This window comes from Balaenoptera borealis, assembly GCF_965194805.1.
Source record: "Balaenoptera borealis genome assembly, chromosome: 2".
In the NCBI taxonomy this organism is placed as follows: Eukaryota; Metazoa; Chordata; class Mammalia; order Artiodactyla; family Balaenopteridae; genus Balaenoptera; species Balaenoptera borealis.
In genome coordinates, this window is record NC_138867.1 from 37,945,141 (window position 1) to 37,962,883 (window position 17,743).

Genomic DNA, 17,743 nt, shown 5'->3' on the forward strand with positions numbered 1-17,743 from the left:
CGTAGACCCCAGACCAGTTGGAATTAGAAGGTGGATGATGCTGACTCCCACTTACCTCACCACCAACCAATCAGAAGAGTGTCCATGAGCTGATCACACCCTCTTTGAACCACTACTCTAAAACTTCTCACTACTCCCTCCAGGTTGGGACACACAGTTTTGAGGGCATTAGCCCGCTGTGGCCCCCTTTGCCTGGCAAAGCAATAAAGCTATTCTTTTCTACTTCACACCCCCCTCCCCAAAAAAAAGGCTCAGTCAAGATGTCAGCCCAGGGCCTCTCACAAGCTGTCATCAAGGTGTTGGTCAGGGCTGTAGTCATCTCAAGCCTCAACTGGGGAAGGATCCACTTCCAAGCTCACGCACATGGTTGTTGGCTGTATTCAGTTCTTCACAGGCCACTGCACTCTGATACTCAATGGCTATTGGCTAGAGGTCACCCTCAGTTCCTTGCCAAGTGGGCCTTTCTCACATGGCAACTTGCTTCATTAAGACAAGTGTTAAGGGTTTAATTATGTGCCACAAATTCATAGGTTGAAGTCCCAACCCCCTGTGTGTCAGAATGTGACCTTATTTCTAAATAGGATCATCACAGATGTAATCAGTTAACATGAAGTCGTTAAGGTAGGCCCCGATCTAATATGGACTGATGTCTCTATAAAAGGGGGAAATCTGAATATAGATATATGCACACAGAAGGAACACCCTGCAAAGATGAAGGGATCAGTCTCCTGTTTAGACAAGCCAAGGAATGCCAATTGCCAGCAAACCACTGGGGGAAAGGCATGGAACAGATTCTTCCTCACAGCCTTCCGAAGGAACCAACCCTTCCTACACCTTGATTTCTAGACTCCAGAGCTGTGAAACAATAAATTTCTATTGTTTAAGCCACCCAGTTTGTGGTACTTTGTTAAGGCAGCTCTAGGAAAATAATAGAGCAAGTAAGCCAAGAACACAAGAGAGAGTGCCAGCAAGAGGAGGATCACAAAGCATTCTACCAACACTCAGATAAGCAAGGAACCAACAGCCAAGTGAGCAGGTCACCTTAGAAGAGGGTCCTCCTGCCCCAGTCAAGCCGTCAGATGCCTGCAACCCCTGCCAACTTTTTGACTGCAACCTCATGAGAGACCCTGAGCCAGAATCATGCAGCTAAACCACTTTAAGCATTAAGTTTTGGATTAATTTGTTACATATCAATAGATAAATAATACTGGCTCCTTTGTGTCTGATCAATATACGTGTGAGATACATCCATGTTGATGCATGAGTTATAGATTGTCATTTCTCATTGATGGATGCTGTTTCATTTTATGAATGTAACTTTTTTTTTTTTTACTGAAGTATAGTTGATTTACAATGTTGTGTTAGTTTCTGGTGTACAACAAAGTGACTCAGACCTTTTTCAGATAATTTTCCATTATAGTTTATTACAAGATATTGAATATAGTTCCCTGTGCTATATACAGTAGGACCTTGTTGTTTATCTGTTTTATATACAGTAGTTCATATCTGCTAATCCCAAACTCCTAATTTATCCCTCCCCAGCACTTCCCCTTTGGTCATCATAAGTTTGTTTTCTGTGTCTATGAGTCTGTTTCTCTTTTGTAAATAAGTTCATTTGTATCATTTTTTAGTTCCCACATATAAGTGATATCATATGGTATTTGTCTTTCTCTTTCTGACTTACTTCACTTAGTATGATAATTTCTAGGTCCATCCATATTGCTGCAAATGGCATTATTTCATGCTTTTTTATGGCTGAGTAGTATTCCATTCCACTCACATCTTCTTTATCCATTCATCTGTTGATGGACATTTAGGTTGCTTCCGTGTCTTGGCTATTGTAAATAGTGCTGCAGTGAACATTGGGGTGCATGTGTCTTTTCGAGTTAGAGTTTTGTCTGGATATATGCCCAGGAGTGGGATTGCTAGATCATATGGTAACTCTATTTTCAGTTTTTTAAAGAAAAGTCCATACTGTTTTCCATAGTGGCTGCACCAATTTACATTCTCACAAACAGTGTAGGAGGGTTCCATTTTCTCCATACCCTCTCCAGTAATGAGTGTAACATTTAAAATCTATCCATTCTACTGCTGATGGGCACTTAGGTAGTTGTAATTTTGGGAGTGCTATGAACATTCTTATGCATGTGTTTTGGTGAACATATTTACTTAACCAGATATTGCTTAAGTGTGGAATTTCTGGGTCATAAGGTAGGTATCTGGCTTTAGTAGATACTACTGAACAGTTTTCCAAAGTGATTTTTATTAGTTTACATCCCCACCGGCACACATAAGGGTCCCAATTACCCCATATCCTCACCAACATTTGGTATCTTCTCCTTTTTTTTTTTTTCCGGCTGCATTGGGTCTTTGTTGCTGCGTGTGGGCTTTCCCTAGTTGCGGAGAGCGGGGGCTACTCTTGGTTGCGGTGCGCAGGCTTCTCATTGTGGTGGCTTCTCTTGTTGCAGAGCACAGGCTCTAGGCGTGTGGGCCTCAGTAGTTGTGGCACACAGGTTCAGTAGTTGTGGCTCGCGGGCTCTAGAGCACAGGCTCAGTAGTCATTGCGCACGGGCTTAGTTGCTCCACGGCATGTGGGATCTTCCTGGAGCAGGGCTCGAACCCGTGTCTCCTGCATTGTCAGGCGGATTCTTAATCACTGTGCTACCAGGGAAGCCCTCTCCATCTTTTTAATTTTAGCCATTTTGGTGGGTCCAGGGTAACTCTGAAAGTTGAGAATCAAATAGGGAGTCACCTCTTTTCTTCACCCTTTTATAATCCCCAAGACCCCTATCACCCCACTTCTTCCTAAACCTAGGTTTTCTCGCAGATTGTACAATTTGCCTTCACTGTGATCTGGGTTTAGCAAAGTCAATCTGCCAGAAGCTGTTTCTTCTGCCCTACCTCCTCTGCAAAGAAAGTTCTGTAATTCCCTGATACAGATGATTGTGCCCTGGGAGAAAGATAATCAGTAATGAAGATAAAGTCCGTGTTATGAACAGGCTGGAGTCAGAGATGTAGGGAAGAGGTAAAAAACGTAAAACTTCTGAGATTAAGAAAAGCTTGAAAACAATGGAACCCAGTCATACTGGGTTTAGTTGGTGTACTCTCCCAGGCCAGGAACTTGCAGAATTTAACCCTTAGTATCCCTCTCACTCTTCAGTAGAGGCTGTTCATTACAGGAATGCAGGACTCTTCTGTGGTGTCTTATTTTCATTGGAATTGGCCAAGCAAGAGGTCAGTTGCCTACAAATGTTTTCTCAGTAAATATACATAGCCTACTATGTGCTAAACCCTGAATGAAAGAAGGAGATGTTTACTTTTTCAGTAGTTTCTGCAGTGGTAGAATGGCAACAAGATGGAGAGACTACAATATACCAGTTGATCAAATTATCTGTCAGTGAATTATAAGGAAGAGCATAATCACAGCATTGGGGGTAGGATGGGATGAACTTGGAGTTCTCTTATATTTACCACAGGGAAAGCATGATTTTATAAAAATAAAATAATAAGAAGAAAATTGCTACAATTGTCAAAAGAGCATCAAATTGGTTATATAAATTGTGAAACACGTCAGATTTCCATTTGTTCATGGATAATACAAAAATCCAGAGTTCACAGGGAGACCTGGCTACTCCTGAGAAGGAAGTAAAATATCTAAAACACGCAAATAATGTAGAAAGTAGTCATGTTTCATTAGGCTCAAGTTGCCTGAATAGTGAATTATACACAGTTCATTGTTAGAGAAGGATATTAAACTCTAGCACACTACTTGGCCCGGCAGCGAACAATACTTACATAGTCAGGATGGTAAATAAAAGCTCCATTTATTGGTTGCGTTAATTTCCTATTGCTGCATAACAAAGTACCATGAATTTAACCACTTAAACCCACACCCATTTATTAGCTCACTGTCTGTACACCAGAAGTCCAGACGTGGTGTGACTGGGTTCTCTGCTTAGGGTTTCAGAAGGCTGAAATCAAGATATTGGCTGGACTACATTCCCTCTGGAGGCTCCGCAGGAGAATCTGCTGCAGGCTGATTCTTGTTCCTGGCTGAATGAGGTTCCTTGTAGTTGTGGGACTGAGGTGCCTGTTTCTTTGCTATCTGTCAGCCTGGGGCCTCTCTCAGCAGCTACAGGCCATCCACATTCCTTGGGACTTGGCCCTTCTGTTTTCAAAGCCAGGTATGGCATGTTGAATTCTTCTCATGTTTTGAAACTCTCTGACTACCCTTTTGACCTCTAGACCCAGACTTACATGGCTCCTGTGATTAAGTCATTCCCACCCAGATAATCTCCCTATCTTTTTTTTGTTTTTAATATTTATTTATTTGGCTGCGCTGGGTCTTAGTTACAGCACATGGGATCTAGTTCCCTGACCAGGGATCGAACCCGGGCTCTCTGCACTGGGAGCATGGAGTCTTAACCACTGGACCCCCAGGGAAGTCCCTCCCTATCTTAAGGTCAACTGATTTGTGACCTTAAAAACTTTTGCTGCAATACCTAGATTAGTATTTGGGAGAAGGTTTGTGTCAGGGCAGGGAAGTTTGGGGATCATTTTAGAAAATTTCCAGCAATATAGTTTTCAATTTTAGAACCTACCTTAGATTCTAGACTAGTGATTCCCAACTAGGGTTGGGAGTAATTTTACTCCTCTCTCCTAGGAGATATTTGGCAATATCTAGAGACATTTTTGAATGTCACGTAGTAGGTAGGGGGCAGAGATACTGCTAATCCACCTATAACATATAGGAGAGTCCCCACAGTAAAGAATTACCCAGCCCAAGATGTCAGTAGTGCTAGAGTTGAGAGGCCCTGGCTTAAAGCATGAAAGATGATTATTATTATAGTACAGAATTATAGTTACATAAATGTAAAAATATAGCTGATATGACACAAGATGCAAGATGGAAGGATAGGAGGAAAAGAAAAGGAGAATGGGGTATTATCTACATCTTACATGAAGAGGAGATTGAAATTCTAGGATTAACAGACTAATGAATGGAAGGTGGGTATATTATGTTATAAAGATAAGGAAAAACAGTAGTGATAAAACTATCAAGATGAGGAGGGAGAAGGGAAGGGAAATAGGAAGTAATGAGGAGACAACAGAGATTGCCTAAAATTGATAAAAAAATAAATAATATTTTAAGCATTTCACTTGAAATTATGGAGGTAACCACTGATGGGCTTCTGTACACACTACCCCAAAATACGGCACCTTGAATATTGAATATTTTAAGCTGAAGGAGTTTGAGAAAACAGCAGAAGCAGGAAGGTCACTCTGACCTGCCCCCACCCTTCCTCCCTGAAACAGGTCATAAAACCCTCAGGTGACAGGTGTTCTCCCTATACATGGAGGAGAGGAGCAGTCTTATTTCTGAGGACAAAGGGACATAGAAAGGAATCCTAACAAACAGGTCTTGCTAAGTTTCTCCCAGTTGACTACACTGCCTTCATATTCTTTGACCTATCACATTCCTCTATGACTATCCACTCACCATCAAACTCGGCATAAAAGTACTCAGGTCTGTTTCTTTGGGTCTTCATTTCCCTTTGAAGTCTCCCATGTCACATAAAATGTATATTAAATAAATGTGTATGTTTTCTCTTGTTAATCTGTCTTTGTCAGTTTAGTTTGCAGACCCAGCCAGCGACAATAAGAAGGTGGAGAAAAACTTTTTCCTCCCCTACACCTCCAGAAGAACGAAAACTTTTAAAAAACTTAAGAGGGTGCCTCAAAGAAGCAGGTCTGGGAAGAGGGAGGACAGAGTGAGAGGATGTTGTTTTTCATGCTAAATTCTGCTGCACTTTTTCTTTTTCTTTTATTTTTTACTACACACTTGCATTATTTTAATAAAAATGTAATCTAAAAAAAAACTTAGAGGGTTAACGTGGGTGATATATTCATAGTGCAGTATTGGTGACACAGTAATGTTTTAATAAGCACATGTGATGGCCTGTAAAATGGAATTTCTTTAAGAAGCTGTTCTCCCAGGCATGTGGTCCTTATACAAAGCTTCATTTATTTGCATTGCAGTAAAATCAAAATTTTAAAATATCGCATAAAACTTACTGTCCTTATAGCTACAAAAAATTGTGCAGAATTCTGGATCTGGACTGGAAGGGAGACAAAATTGAAAATAATTCAAGTTGTTGGTTGAGAGGATTAGAGACCAATGTTTTTATTTTAATTTTTCATTAATGTTGTCTGTTATGATTAATTAATTTTAAAACTTGTGATTGGCTTTAAGTTACTCCCATATTATTATCTTATTTTATTAATTATTTTTAATTTAATGTCACTTTCTTCAGCTTTTAGAACCTGCAATTTGATGACATTGGATGATAGGACTACAATATCAAAAGGGAATATTTAGCGCTATGGTCTGAATGTTTGTGTCCCCCTAAAATTCATATGTTGATATATTAACCCCCAAAGTTGATGGTATCAGTAGACGGGGGTCTTTGGAAGGTGCTTTTGTCATGAACATAGAACCCTCATGAATGGGACTAGTGCCCTGTGACAGAGGTTCCAGAGAGCTCCCTAGTCCTTTCCACCTTGTGAGGACCCAGAGAGAAGTCAGCAGTCTCCAACCCAGAAGAGAGCCCTCACCAGACACCGAATCTGCCAACACTGTGATCCTGGACTTCCCAGCCTCCAGAACTGTGAGAAACAAAGGTTTGTTTATAAGTCACCCAATCTGCGGTATTAGATTTTGTTATTGCAGCTGGAACAGACTAAGACATTTAGGAATTGTTTTCCTCAGGATTACCTGCTTTATCATATTATCATATTAAAAAGCATGATGGAGTTGAGTGGAAGCATGCCTCATTTTCTGACAAAATCTGTCTTTAAGTTGAAAAGAAGCAGCTGGTGAGGGAGATTTTGCAGAACAAAGGCCATAAATAGTGTGCAATTTCCTTCACTGCCTAAGAGTGCAAAACTCAATAAAATCATGTTGGGGCCTGTTCTAATCTATGAAGATGTTTTTTGCCAGTATTAGCACCAAGGCCAGTAGCAACATGTCTTAATTCTAGACCCAAGCAAAACTGTCAGCAGGTATCCCTGGCCCTTTGTGGAGCACCTGATGCCCAGATCTTTACCTGAATTCCTCCTCTTCTGCCCCACTTCCATGTCCACACCTTCTAGGCTCGACTGCTGGGGCTGATGGGAGAACAGGAGGCGTCTGGAGACCTGGGTACAAGGCTGTCTCTGCCACTTACTGTGTGCCCTTGGGCAAGTCATTTTACCCCATGAGCTTCTGGTTTCCTCATCCATAAAGTAGAAACAGCAATACAAAACTCGCAGGATTGATGGTAAGAATAAATAAATCACATGCTAAATTAGTGTCAATGAGGAGTATTAGACAAACGGTCATTTGGTGATATTTTAACCTACATTAGGTTCAGCACCTCCGTGTGCTTCATGAACACCTCGAAGTCATGCTGGCAACACCGGTGCCAGAGAGCGCCGGCAGCGACTCAGACGCCTGACGCCTGGCTGAGTGGACCCTGTGCTCCTGCCATCTGGTGGCTGTTTATGAAAACTACCTCTTACTCTACATCCCGAAGCCTCTGAGCAAGGAGGCCAAAAGAGCAGCAGAGCCTTGGGGACCAACCCACAGGGCGTGGGAAAGGTGGGTTAGGAATGAAAGAATGTAGGCTCCTTGTTTAGGAAACCCTAAAATCATCCCACACAGGACCCAACTCTGGACCGCTTACAAGTGCCAAGAACTGACTCTGGGAGGCAGATGGCCCCCAGAGCAAAGCAGGCGTTTTTTTTCAGCATCCAAATCTGTCAGTCCAAACAACAGCAGATACACAAACTAGTACATGTTTTAAGGTGATATTCAGCTAAAAGTTTCCTATGTAGAAAATGAACTCCACTGCTCACGAACTCTAAATGGTGCAATAAGAAATATACTAATTCACATAGGAAGCATTCTTACCAAAAAATGTTAAATCTGAACATGATCCTGAGGAAACAGACAAACCCAGAATGTAGAACAGGTTCTGGCCTACAATCTTTTTTTTTTAAAGTTCATGCCATGGGAAGAAAGAAAGAAAAAAAGCAGAGGGACTTTCTTAGATGAAAAGATACTAAAGAAATATATAGAGACGTGGGTGGATCTAGAGACTGTCATACAGGGTGAAGTCAGAAAGAGAAAAACAAATATCATATATTAACGCATATATGTGGAACCTAGAAAAATGGTACAGATGAACCGGTTTGCAGGGCAGAAATTGAGACACAGATGTAGAGAACAAACATATGGACACCAAGGGGGGAAAGCGGCTGGGGTGGTGGTGCTGTGATGAATTGGGAGATTGGGATTGACATATATACACTAATATGTATAAAATGGATAACTAATAAGAACCTGCTGTATAAAAAAATAAAATTCCAAAATTCCAAAAAAAAGAAATATAACAATTGCAGTATGTGAACCTTGATTAATTGGTTGAAAAAAATCTATGCTCTGGAGATAGTTGGGGAAATTTGAATGTGGAATATGAACATATATATTATATCATATATATGATGAACTTGTTGCTAGGTATAAAGCTGATTATGCGATTATATAGAGAATGTCTTTATTCTTGAGGGATGCCAAGTTTTAACACTAAAAAAAGTTTAGGAATGAAGTGTCATGATGTTTCTAACTTATTTTCAAATGGTTAATGGTTCAGCAAAAAAAATTATATCTTTATGTATATAATGTTTTATATATACATGTACAAGGAGAGAAGGGAGAGAAGATAGAGAACAAAACAAATGTGGCAGAATATTACCAAGGATTAATCTAGGTAAAGGCATACAGATGTTCGCGGTACCATTCTTTCCACTTCTCTGTAGGTTTGGAAAACATCATAATAAAAAAGCTGGAGAAATTCGATTTGTATGCTGCGCTTAAAATATTATGTGAAGATAAGTATTCTCTCTTCATTTCATTTTTCAGTTGATTATATTATTGGCTACATTTGCATCTGTATAATTGTTCCTTTAAAAAAATATATTTTGCTTTGCCCTGTTCCCTCTTGGAACATTCACATGATATATTTATAGCCAGCCATGGCCAAGTTCACTCAGGACTCATCTGTGTACCTTCATCTGTACTCTCTCTAATAAGGAGTTTTATGGCCATGTGTTTCATGCCTCCGCTGATGTGCTCCTTTACTGTTCCTCCTGCCGTGGTGTTTCTTCTTATGGCAAATGTTGCCTTTAGCATCTTTCTTGGCTGCTTGTTCTTTCATCCACTGCTTAATAACGTGATTGTGCGGGCTGACACAGATTCTTCTGCGCTTGACGTGAAGGCTGCCAAGAAGGGAAGAAAAAAAATCACTGATAGAAAGTACAAGTCAGTAAAAACTTAGTGAACTTATAGGCAGTTCCCACTTTGGGACAGTGTTATCTTTGGACATAGACTGAATCCTAAAGCTGAGGACCACAAGGATGAATCTTTACTATGGTGCTGCCTGTGGTTCCTCAGACACCTGCAGAAAATACTAAAAGGAGAAGGAGAAGGAATTGGAGGGGGAGGGGAGGGGGAGGGGAGGGGGAGGGGAGGGGGAGGAGGAGGGGGAGGGAAGGAGAGAAACCGTGTGAAAACAATTCTCTTTCCTGACCCCAAGCACCCAACAAAATCAATTCCTTCCTCACTGCCCATCTTAAACACATCCTCCTCCTTAAGGTTTCTCTAGATCCTCTCAGCTAAATGCCCTCTTTTTTCCTTTGAATCTCCGTGGCGCTTGTTACCTCTCTTCTGGCACTTAGTTTACTCCACCTTTTATCTGAGTACTTGTCTCAGACTCTCTCCTTTTTCTGTGGAGCCTCGAAGGAGGAATAGTCTGGAAGTGTCTTGAAAAGGCCTTGTTCAGAGCAGGAATCCAGTAATTAGTTGTAGATATGAAGTGAAAATTGTTCAAAATAAGGACAATCTGGTTTTGTTTCAACAAAACAATCAACTAAAATGTTCTAGACATTTATTAACATTTTAATATAATATAGATCTATACCATGTCTCAGAATTTGTTTTTGTTTTCATTTTTTTATATGAAATGTTGATATTGGGGTGGGAGACTCCTAGAGCACCATTCACAATTTCTTGTTACAAAAGTATTGTGACGTTTTAATACCCCATCAGATGCCATCCAGCTTTTTATTAAATGTTGCAGATCCTGCTGGCTCTACATATACAATATTTCTGTATCTGGATAAATTGAAACCCCCTACCCTTTTCTCTGGGGGAAAAAACCGTGATAGAGAGTAGGCTGCCATCTCTCCAGATGACCCAAGAGGAATCATCAGCTAATGTGGGGACTCCTAAAATGGGAGGAAAAGTTGGGAAAGGCTTGAATGCACTTGGGCATAATAAAGCCAGCATGTGGGATTGTTAATTTGAAAGAAGTGAGGCATCTTAATAGGAAGACAACACATTCTCTAAGTGTAGTAGATTGAGAGGTCTTCAAAAGAGAAGCTACTTCTCACTATGGCCAGTTGGTTTGCCTTAAGCTATTATAGGAGAAAACGTGGCTATAGCATTAATGTGGAGGAAAAAACAACAAACAAGAAAGAGCTAAAGCTCCTACCCTTTCCAAAGGACTAAATTCTCTCCTCTCCCGGTGGTGTCAGCAAGAACCACTCCACCGACACCCAGATGAGCCCATTGGTTACACAGGAGAGAACTAGGACTCAATGCCACTGTTCCTGGGGGAGTGAGGAGCCTCAGGGAGGGGCACTGGCTCTGGGGCTGCAGGAGAGACCTGGATGGGGGAATACAGACAGAGGATCCAGGGAGGAAGAAAGCCACAGGAAAACAGGCAACACCTGCCACGTGGGACACTTTTCAAAGGCCTACCCATTGGGGCCTCGACCTCTTAGTGTAATACAAAGGGAAAAATCAGCTGCCAGAACACAGCTCCCAAATCCAAGATGCTCTGATGTTTTAAAATCCTAAAATTTAAAGACTGCTTAAACTTCCACTTGTATCCCATGTGTCTCCATCAGGATAAAAAGAGACGAGGTAATGTCAGGCAAGGAGGTAGCCTATTTCAGACTCCCTCCCCTCCCCCCAACTCCACAATATTCTGGTGGCACTGACCCACCCGGTTGTGAACTTCTAGGTGAAGAGGTTTGACTCTAAGAAACCATTAGGCTGATCCCTTGATTTTTTTTTTTTACCCATAAGAGAGTAGCTAGCGACAGTCCAGCGGATTTAAAGGGGTGGCCCTGCCATAGATTATACCTATAATTGATCCCTAAACGTTATTTCTTTACCTATTCCTCTAAGCACAACAGCCCTTCAACACCACTTTTGAAAAAGTACTAAAGATTCCCAAATATCTTTATTCAATAACTCTAAATTTTCTTCCCAGCGGATAATGTCTATATGATTCAAGGCAACTCAGGGACTTCCCTGGCGGTCCAGTGATTAAGACTCTGCGCTTCCACTGCAGGAGTCAAGGGTTCAATCCCTGGTCTGGGAAATAAGATCCCACATGCTTCACGGCATGGCCAAAAGATGAAAACAAGAACAGAAACAAAATAACGCAGTGCTCTGCTCAAGATATACAACTTTGCCTTGTGTTTATGTTTAGAAAGAGCTAGAAGCTCTTTAATGAAGTCACTGTAGAGAAATTTTAAACAAACTGCTGTCTCAGACATCAAATATTCCAGTGATTGTTTAAAGGGTGTGAAACAAAGGACCTATTTCTAGGCTGAAAGGACAAGGAAATAAATCTAGTGAGTTCAATGTAAGTTAATTTATATTAGTTAATTGTGATTAATAATATTGATACATGCTTTTTGGGAATTGTATTTTCAACGCTTGCAATATTTTCTACATCTAAAACGCTTGTCTCAAATCTTAACGTCTTTATACACAGTCAAGGTTAAGGGACTACATTTTGGATAAGTAAAAACATGGTCTGTAGTAAAACAATTTGAAAACAAGAGAACATTTATTTATTTATGTCGAATCAGAAAACACAACAGAGATGACCTGTAATTTATGATTACAAAATACTACATAGTCCAATTTCATCTTATTTGAGACCAAGTCATAACTACTCTATATTTTTCAGCTGTCTTATCAGCACAGAGGGGCCAATTTAAAAACTCGTACTTGGATGAAGTATTTTTAGATCCAAGTGATTGTCTTCAGAGTTTCCCTTTAATTAAAATTGAGTCCTTTTTAAAATGAAGACTCATGTTTTTGATCATATTTTCCCTTATCGAAGTGAGGACTTGCAATATTTCTGTACCTATACCTTTTATTTTTTGGTATTTATTTATTATTTTATTTATTTATTTATTTTGGCTGCACTGGGTCTTAGTTGCGGCATGTGGGATCTTTAGTTGCGGCATGCGGACTTTTTAGTGCGGCATGCGGGCTTCTTAGCTCCTGCGTGGGGAATCTAGTTCCCCGATCAGGGATCGAACCCAGGGCCCCTGCATTGGGAGCGTGGAGTCTTACCCACTGGACCACCAGGGAAGTCCCTGTACCTATACCTTTTAGATCTCTATCTCACACCTGCTTAACCCAAAGAAACTTCTCTGAAAATTCTGAGAATAGTGTCCCCTGAGAGTCCCCAGCATCTATCTCTTACTCATATACACACAGTCACCTCCTCTGGTTCTTTCTCTGTGGCTTTCTGGGAGCCCCACGGGAGCCCTTACAAGTTCTGAAGTCTTTTTTAGTCTGAGGTGACATAAGCCAGTGAGGTGGAGGGAATTGAAAGATGAGAATCTAGCATTTCTGAGAGCAGCCTCAGGCAGATTTACTTCAGCTAGGTAGGGCTGACACAAATACCCAGGTGTTTCCAATTTTCCAGAGCATTGCCTATCCATGAACTGCCTATGAATTTTCACTCTCCAACTATTACCAGCACTATTTATTCAGATTAAATAAAAACTGATGGGATCTTGGCCAGGCATATACTATGGGAGCTTTTCAAGCCCGTTGGGAACGTGAAGCAACCCCTCAGAAGGGAGCTCGTCAGTTAGTACTCCCCGGATTGCTATGGGAGTCACTGGTTCCCACCGACTAACCCCCCTGAGCTGAGGGCGCCAATGAGGGGGCGTGATCTGAGGAGACACGGAGAGAATTTCCAGTCCTCTCCTTCTCCCCCACAGACACCCGTGCTTATTAAAAGTTTGGGTCAGGAATTGTCTTCCTCCGTACATCTAACCCCAAGTGTGATATTTAAACTTTGTTGGATATGAGATCCTTTTGAGGAGCTTATAAATTCTATGGACCTTCTCCCTAAGAAAATGCTCACACATTCATACCCACAAGTTTCAGGGAATTCACAGCCCCCTGACCTGAAGAAAGTCTCTCCATGGACAGCTTACAAACTCTTCCTCTGAACTTCTGAGAATCTTTTCTTGGAGAAGTGTTTCTCACGGATGAGTAGTGGATGGATTCCTTTGAAAGGGGGGAAAATGTATCTTAAATCTCAGAGAATGGTCTGCAGGACCCAGTTGGATAGAGTCTCCTGGGGACTGCAGGAGGGCAGAGTCTGTTTTGTTGCTGCTGTATCTTTGCACATAGAAGGGTACTTGGTACATAATCGCTAATCAATATATATTTGTTGAATTCATTCAATTAATAAAGAGGTTCACCAGTGACTCAGGAACTCAGGCATTGGGCTTATTTGTAGCCCAAAGGGCTTATTTGTGTCACCTGGAGCCACAAGTGGTATTAAAACCAGCACTCCTGGGAGATGCCTAATGTGCCCTTGTTATGATTTGAAGGTGCCAAATGCTTTGGAGTTTGCGAGAACATTTTATGGGTAGTCCCACCATTGTTTTGAGAGACCTTGGAATATAGTGTTCTGAACGAAGAGACCTGGGTTCTCATCCCATTTCTGCCGTTCACTAGCTATCTGTCACCAGGTGAGCTCTGTCATCTTCTCAGTGACAGCGTTCTCCTGTGTGACATGGATATGATTTATGCCTTCCTCACAGCATTATTGTCAGAACCCAGATTTGCTAAGTACCAATGCATTTCCGATTCTAAAGTCTCTGTGGAGACGTTGAGTACATATATAAGTCCAGAGTTTTGAATAGCTGAGCCATGGGTGGAGGTAGAAGGGGTGAGAGGGTTCACCAAGAGCCAATAGCCCAGAATCAAAAGCAAAGAAGGGCATTTGAACTTGATTGCATGTAGCACTTGTGACAGGTATGGACACCTCCACGCTTCTGTTTGAATCTTACATACACTTCTGATGAATTCAGAGAGGAAAAATGATAGCAGCCCATTACTTGCAGGGAAAAATTATAGTTAAAGCCATGAAATTGAATAGAGTCACCTTCTGTTTTTATTTTTGTTTTTGCTTTTGTTTTCACTCAGAATGTCCCTTGTTTGGCTGAGGAAAGTCGTGCACACTTTTTGGTGACTAAAGGCATTTCCCTCTCAGCACAGCAGTGCAGTGCAGGGAACAGAGGGTTAGCATGTGCCTCTGGACATCCTGACACAGAGAGAGTGCACATTCACGCCACCCTCCCCTCCCTTGTTCAAATAATTATTTGTATGCTGTGTATCAGGCAAAGTCTCCACAACCTATTGTTCACTAGACGAGAAATGATCACTCTGCAGGTCTAGACCTCCCTGCCCGAGAACACTCACATGACAGCAGCCAAGTCACAATCCCCGTCAGCTCTCTGAATGCTACATGTAGTCACTCTTTCCAGAAGCCTTCTGGAAATATGATGTGAAACCTCAGTGCAGCAGCTGGAGGCAATGGGAAGTATGGCTAAAAGAGGAGAAGAAAGAAATGTGAACTCTTACAGTTTACCCAACACTGGCCTGGCTCTTATCTTGAAGACTCTAGAGAAACAGAATGTTAACCCACTGGAGCAAGAGGCAAACACTTACTGGGGGCTTTGTGCATGCAGACTCCAGGGCAGGACACGTCTCTACCTTCCAGAACTTACACTATATTGGGGGGGGGGGGAGATAAAACTAAGCACAAGCAAAGACACAAAACAAGGCAAGAGTTGAGAAACAGCTTCAGATGATGTTACTGGGGTTGCAACCGTACTTGCTTAAAGAGGTGAAGTTGACAAAGTGTCCCGTGAGCTCAGAAGGCAGCAACCACATGGGTCCCTGGAGCAGGTTTGAAATTGACCCACCAGGGAAGTTCTTAACTGAATCTTTAAGGACTTGGATGGGTGGAGAAAAATGGAGAAAACTTGTCCAGGCCAAAGGAAGTGCATGGTCAAGAGTTCTGAGATAGGAAAGCCCAGGGCACATTTAGAGAATAGAGAAAAATAGACCACTTGGTCTGAACTGAGTGGCTGGGAAACTGAGTAATGGGAGGTATGTTCAAAGCATAGACTGAGGTCACACCCCATTGAATGTCAGTCTAAGGAGGCTTATCTTTTATGAAATGGAGTCCATTAAAGATTTGAGAAAGGAGAAGGGTTTTAGGAAAATTTGTCTTGCAGTGATGAGCAAGTGGGGATAAGATAAGTGAGGAGTGACCGGGGCAGGAAGTCAGGTTAGGAGGAGCTTATGTTACCCAGATATAAGGAGAAAAGGGCAACACAAATATGCAAGGAAACCTAATCTCCTACTAAAATGTGTATCTGCAAATTCCTACATGCCACATGCACACAGTATTCTATGCTCCTCATTCTTCCAAGTGGATAATACACTTTTTTTTAAAAAAATTAGAAATTATAGTCAACAGTGGCTGCAGGTGGCAGTCTCATAATAACAGACAGAAGTTAGCCCCTGAATTAGAGGTTAAAAGAAATGAGTAAAACCCCTCAGTGGTGTCAGCTCTAAGCCATAGAGGTCCCTGCTCTTGGGACAAGGAGAGATTATAAGTGAAAGAAGCCAGATTCAAAAAGCCACATATTGTATGATCCCATTTATATGAAATGTTCAGAATAGGCAAATCCATCAAGACAGAAAGCAGATTAGTGGTTGCCAGGGGTGGGAGTAGGAGTAGGAGGGAATGGGAAATGACTGCTAATCGGTACAGGGTCTCTTTTTCGGTTGATGAAACAGGCTGAAATTAGATAGTGGTAGTGGTTGTAAAATTCTGTGAATATACTAAAAATCACTGAATTGTGTCCCTTTTTTTGTTTGTTTTTGGTTTTTTGGGTTTTTTTAGCCACATCCCGCAGCTTGCGGGATCTCAGTTCCCTGACCAGGGATTGAACCCGGTCCACGGCAGTGAAAGCCCAGAATCCTAACCACTAGGCCACCAGGGAACTCCCTGAATTATATGCTTTTTTTTGGGGGGGGGGGCGTGCTGAGCTTCGAACCCAGGCCCACAGCAGCAAAGCGCCAAGTCCTAACCACTGGACCACCAGGGAATTCCTTATTTCAATTTTTTAAAAAGTACGATGGGAGAACGACACTGGTTGTCCTCACATTTATTAATGCATTGATTTCCTTAAACTAATTGTTTCTTTCTTTAGCTACGCTGTGCTTCCTATTCTCCAAGTCAAACTGTTTTAATATCCCAAACAAGGTTTTGGGTTTATTCATGTAACCATTCATTCATTCACCCATCTTACTATATAAGAATTACTATGTGGGGCTTCCCTGGTGGCGCAGTGGTTGAGAGTCTGCCTGCCAATGCAGGGGACACGGGTTCGAGCCCTGGTCTGGGAGGATCCCACATGCCGCGGAGCAATTGGGCCCGTGAGCCACAACTACTGAGCCTGCGCGTCTGGAGCCTGTGCTCCGCAACAAGAGAGGCCACAATAGTGAGAGGCCCGCGCACCGCGATGAAGAGTGGCCCCCGCTTGCCTCAACTAGAGGAAGCCCTCGCACAGAAACGAAGACCCAACACAGCCAAAAAATAAATAAATTAATTAATTAATTCTAAAAAAAAAAAAAAAAAAAGAATTACTATGTGAATTCTTATAAATGAAACACTATCTATATCTATGTCTATGAGTTCTTTTACAATGAATCACTATGCTGGACCCTGGGGGTAGAAAGATGAAGTTACTACTACACATACTTCTGTTATTAGTTGTAACCCAGGCAACTATAAATTATGAAATGGACTTTCAGAAGCATTGTGGGAATTAAGAATCATAGGCAAACCTATGTGCTTAAGAATTTGAGTTATTGGAGTGCTGACATCAATTCAAAGCACAGTTTTAAGCCAGAAAAGCACTCAGGACCTATATGTACTTAATAAACTGAATTATATTTCTCAGATATAAAGGTAGGCTGGGCTTACCTGGAGATCACTTAACCTAAGACAGATTAACTATCGACAGGCAAGAGGCAGGCCAGCATTTATCATATGTTCACAGATGTGACTGGTGCCCTAGTGAGGCAGCTGGAAATGTAAAAGGCCGAGAAAGATGGAATCCTCTGAAGCGTGCACAAGGAGTTAAGCAATGAAGAATCTTAACAGCGTGGTTTGGACTACGGCAAAGGTAAGATTCTTTTAGATAACATCGCCCCCTAGAGGTTTTCTAGAGCAGCTTCCTATCAGAATATTTCCATTTTTAAAGAACCACCAGGAACTTCCTCTGATTTCGATGATAAATATAAATATAAAAACATATTTTTATTTTTGCATTTTTATATTTTTGCATCTATGTTCATAAAAAAGATTAGTCCATACTTTTATCCCCTGATATCATCCTTGAATGTTCTGAGTGTTAACATTATATTAATCTCAACAATGCATTGGGTAGCTTTCTCTGTTTTTCTATTATTTGAAAAAGTTTGTGTAAGACAAGGATTATCTGTCCCTCCAAT

At 41.4% G+C, this 17,743-nt stretch overlaps 1 protein-coding gene across 4 annotated transcripts in view; it reads right to left on the reverse strand.

Annotated features, from left to right (window-relative positions):
* Positions 1 to 1,404: 1,404 nt before the first annotated feature.
* CCL28 (C-C motif chemokine ligand 28) overlaps positions 1,405 to 17,743 on the reverse strand; it is a 34,198-nt gene continuing 17,859 nt past the window's right edge. Inside the window, exons 2-4 of one of the 4 annotated variants that reach the window (XR_014241863.1) lie at positions 14,633 to 14,759; positions 8,796 to 9,318; positions 1,405 to 2,722 (exon numbers count right to left, since the gene is read on the reverse strand). Coding sequence is in view for 2 of the 4 variants with exons in the window: in XM_082382543.1 (XP_082238669.1) it covers positions 9,126 to 9,318; positions 14,633 to 14,759 (320 nt within the window). In the remaining 2 variants the exon portion in view is untranslated. Of the gene's footprint in view, positions 2,723 to 3,668; positions 9,319 to 14,632; positions 14,760 to 17,743 lie in introns of those variants that run through there. The other 3 variants (XR_014241864.1, XM_082382543.1, XM_082382542.1) reach the window with 3 other exon arrangements.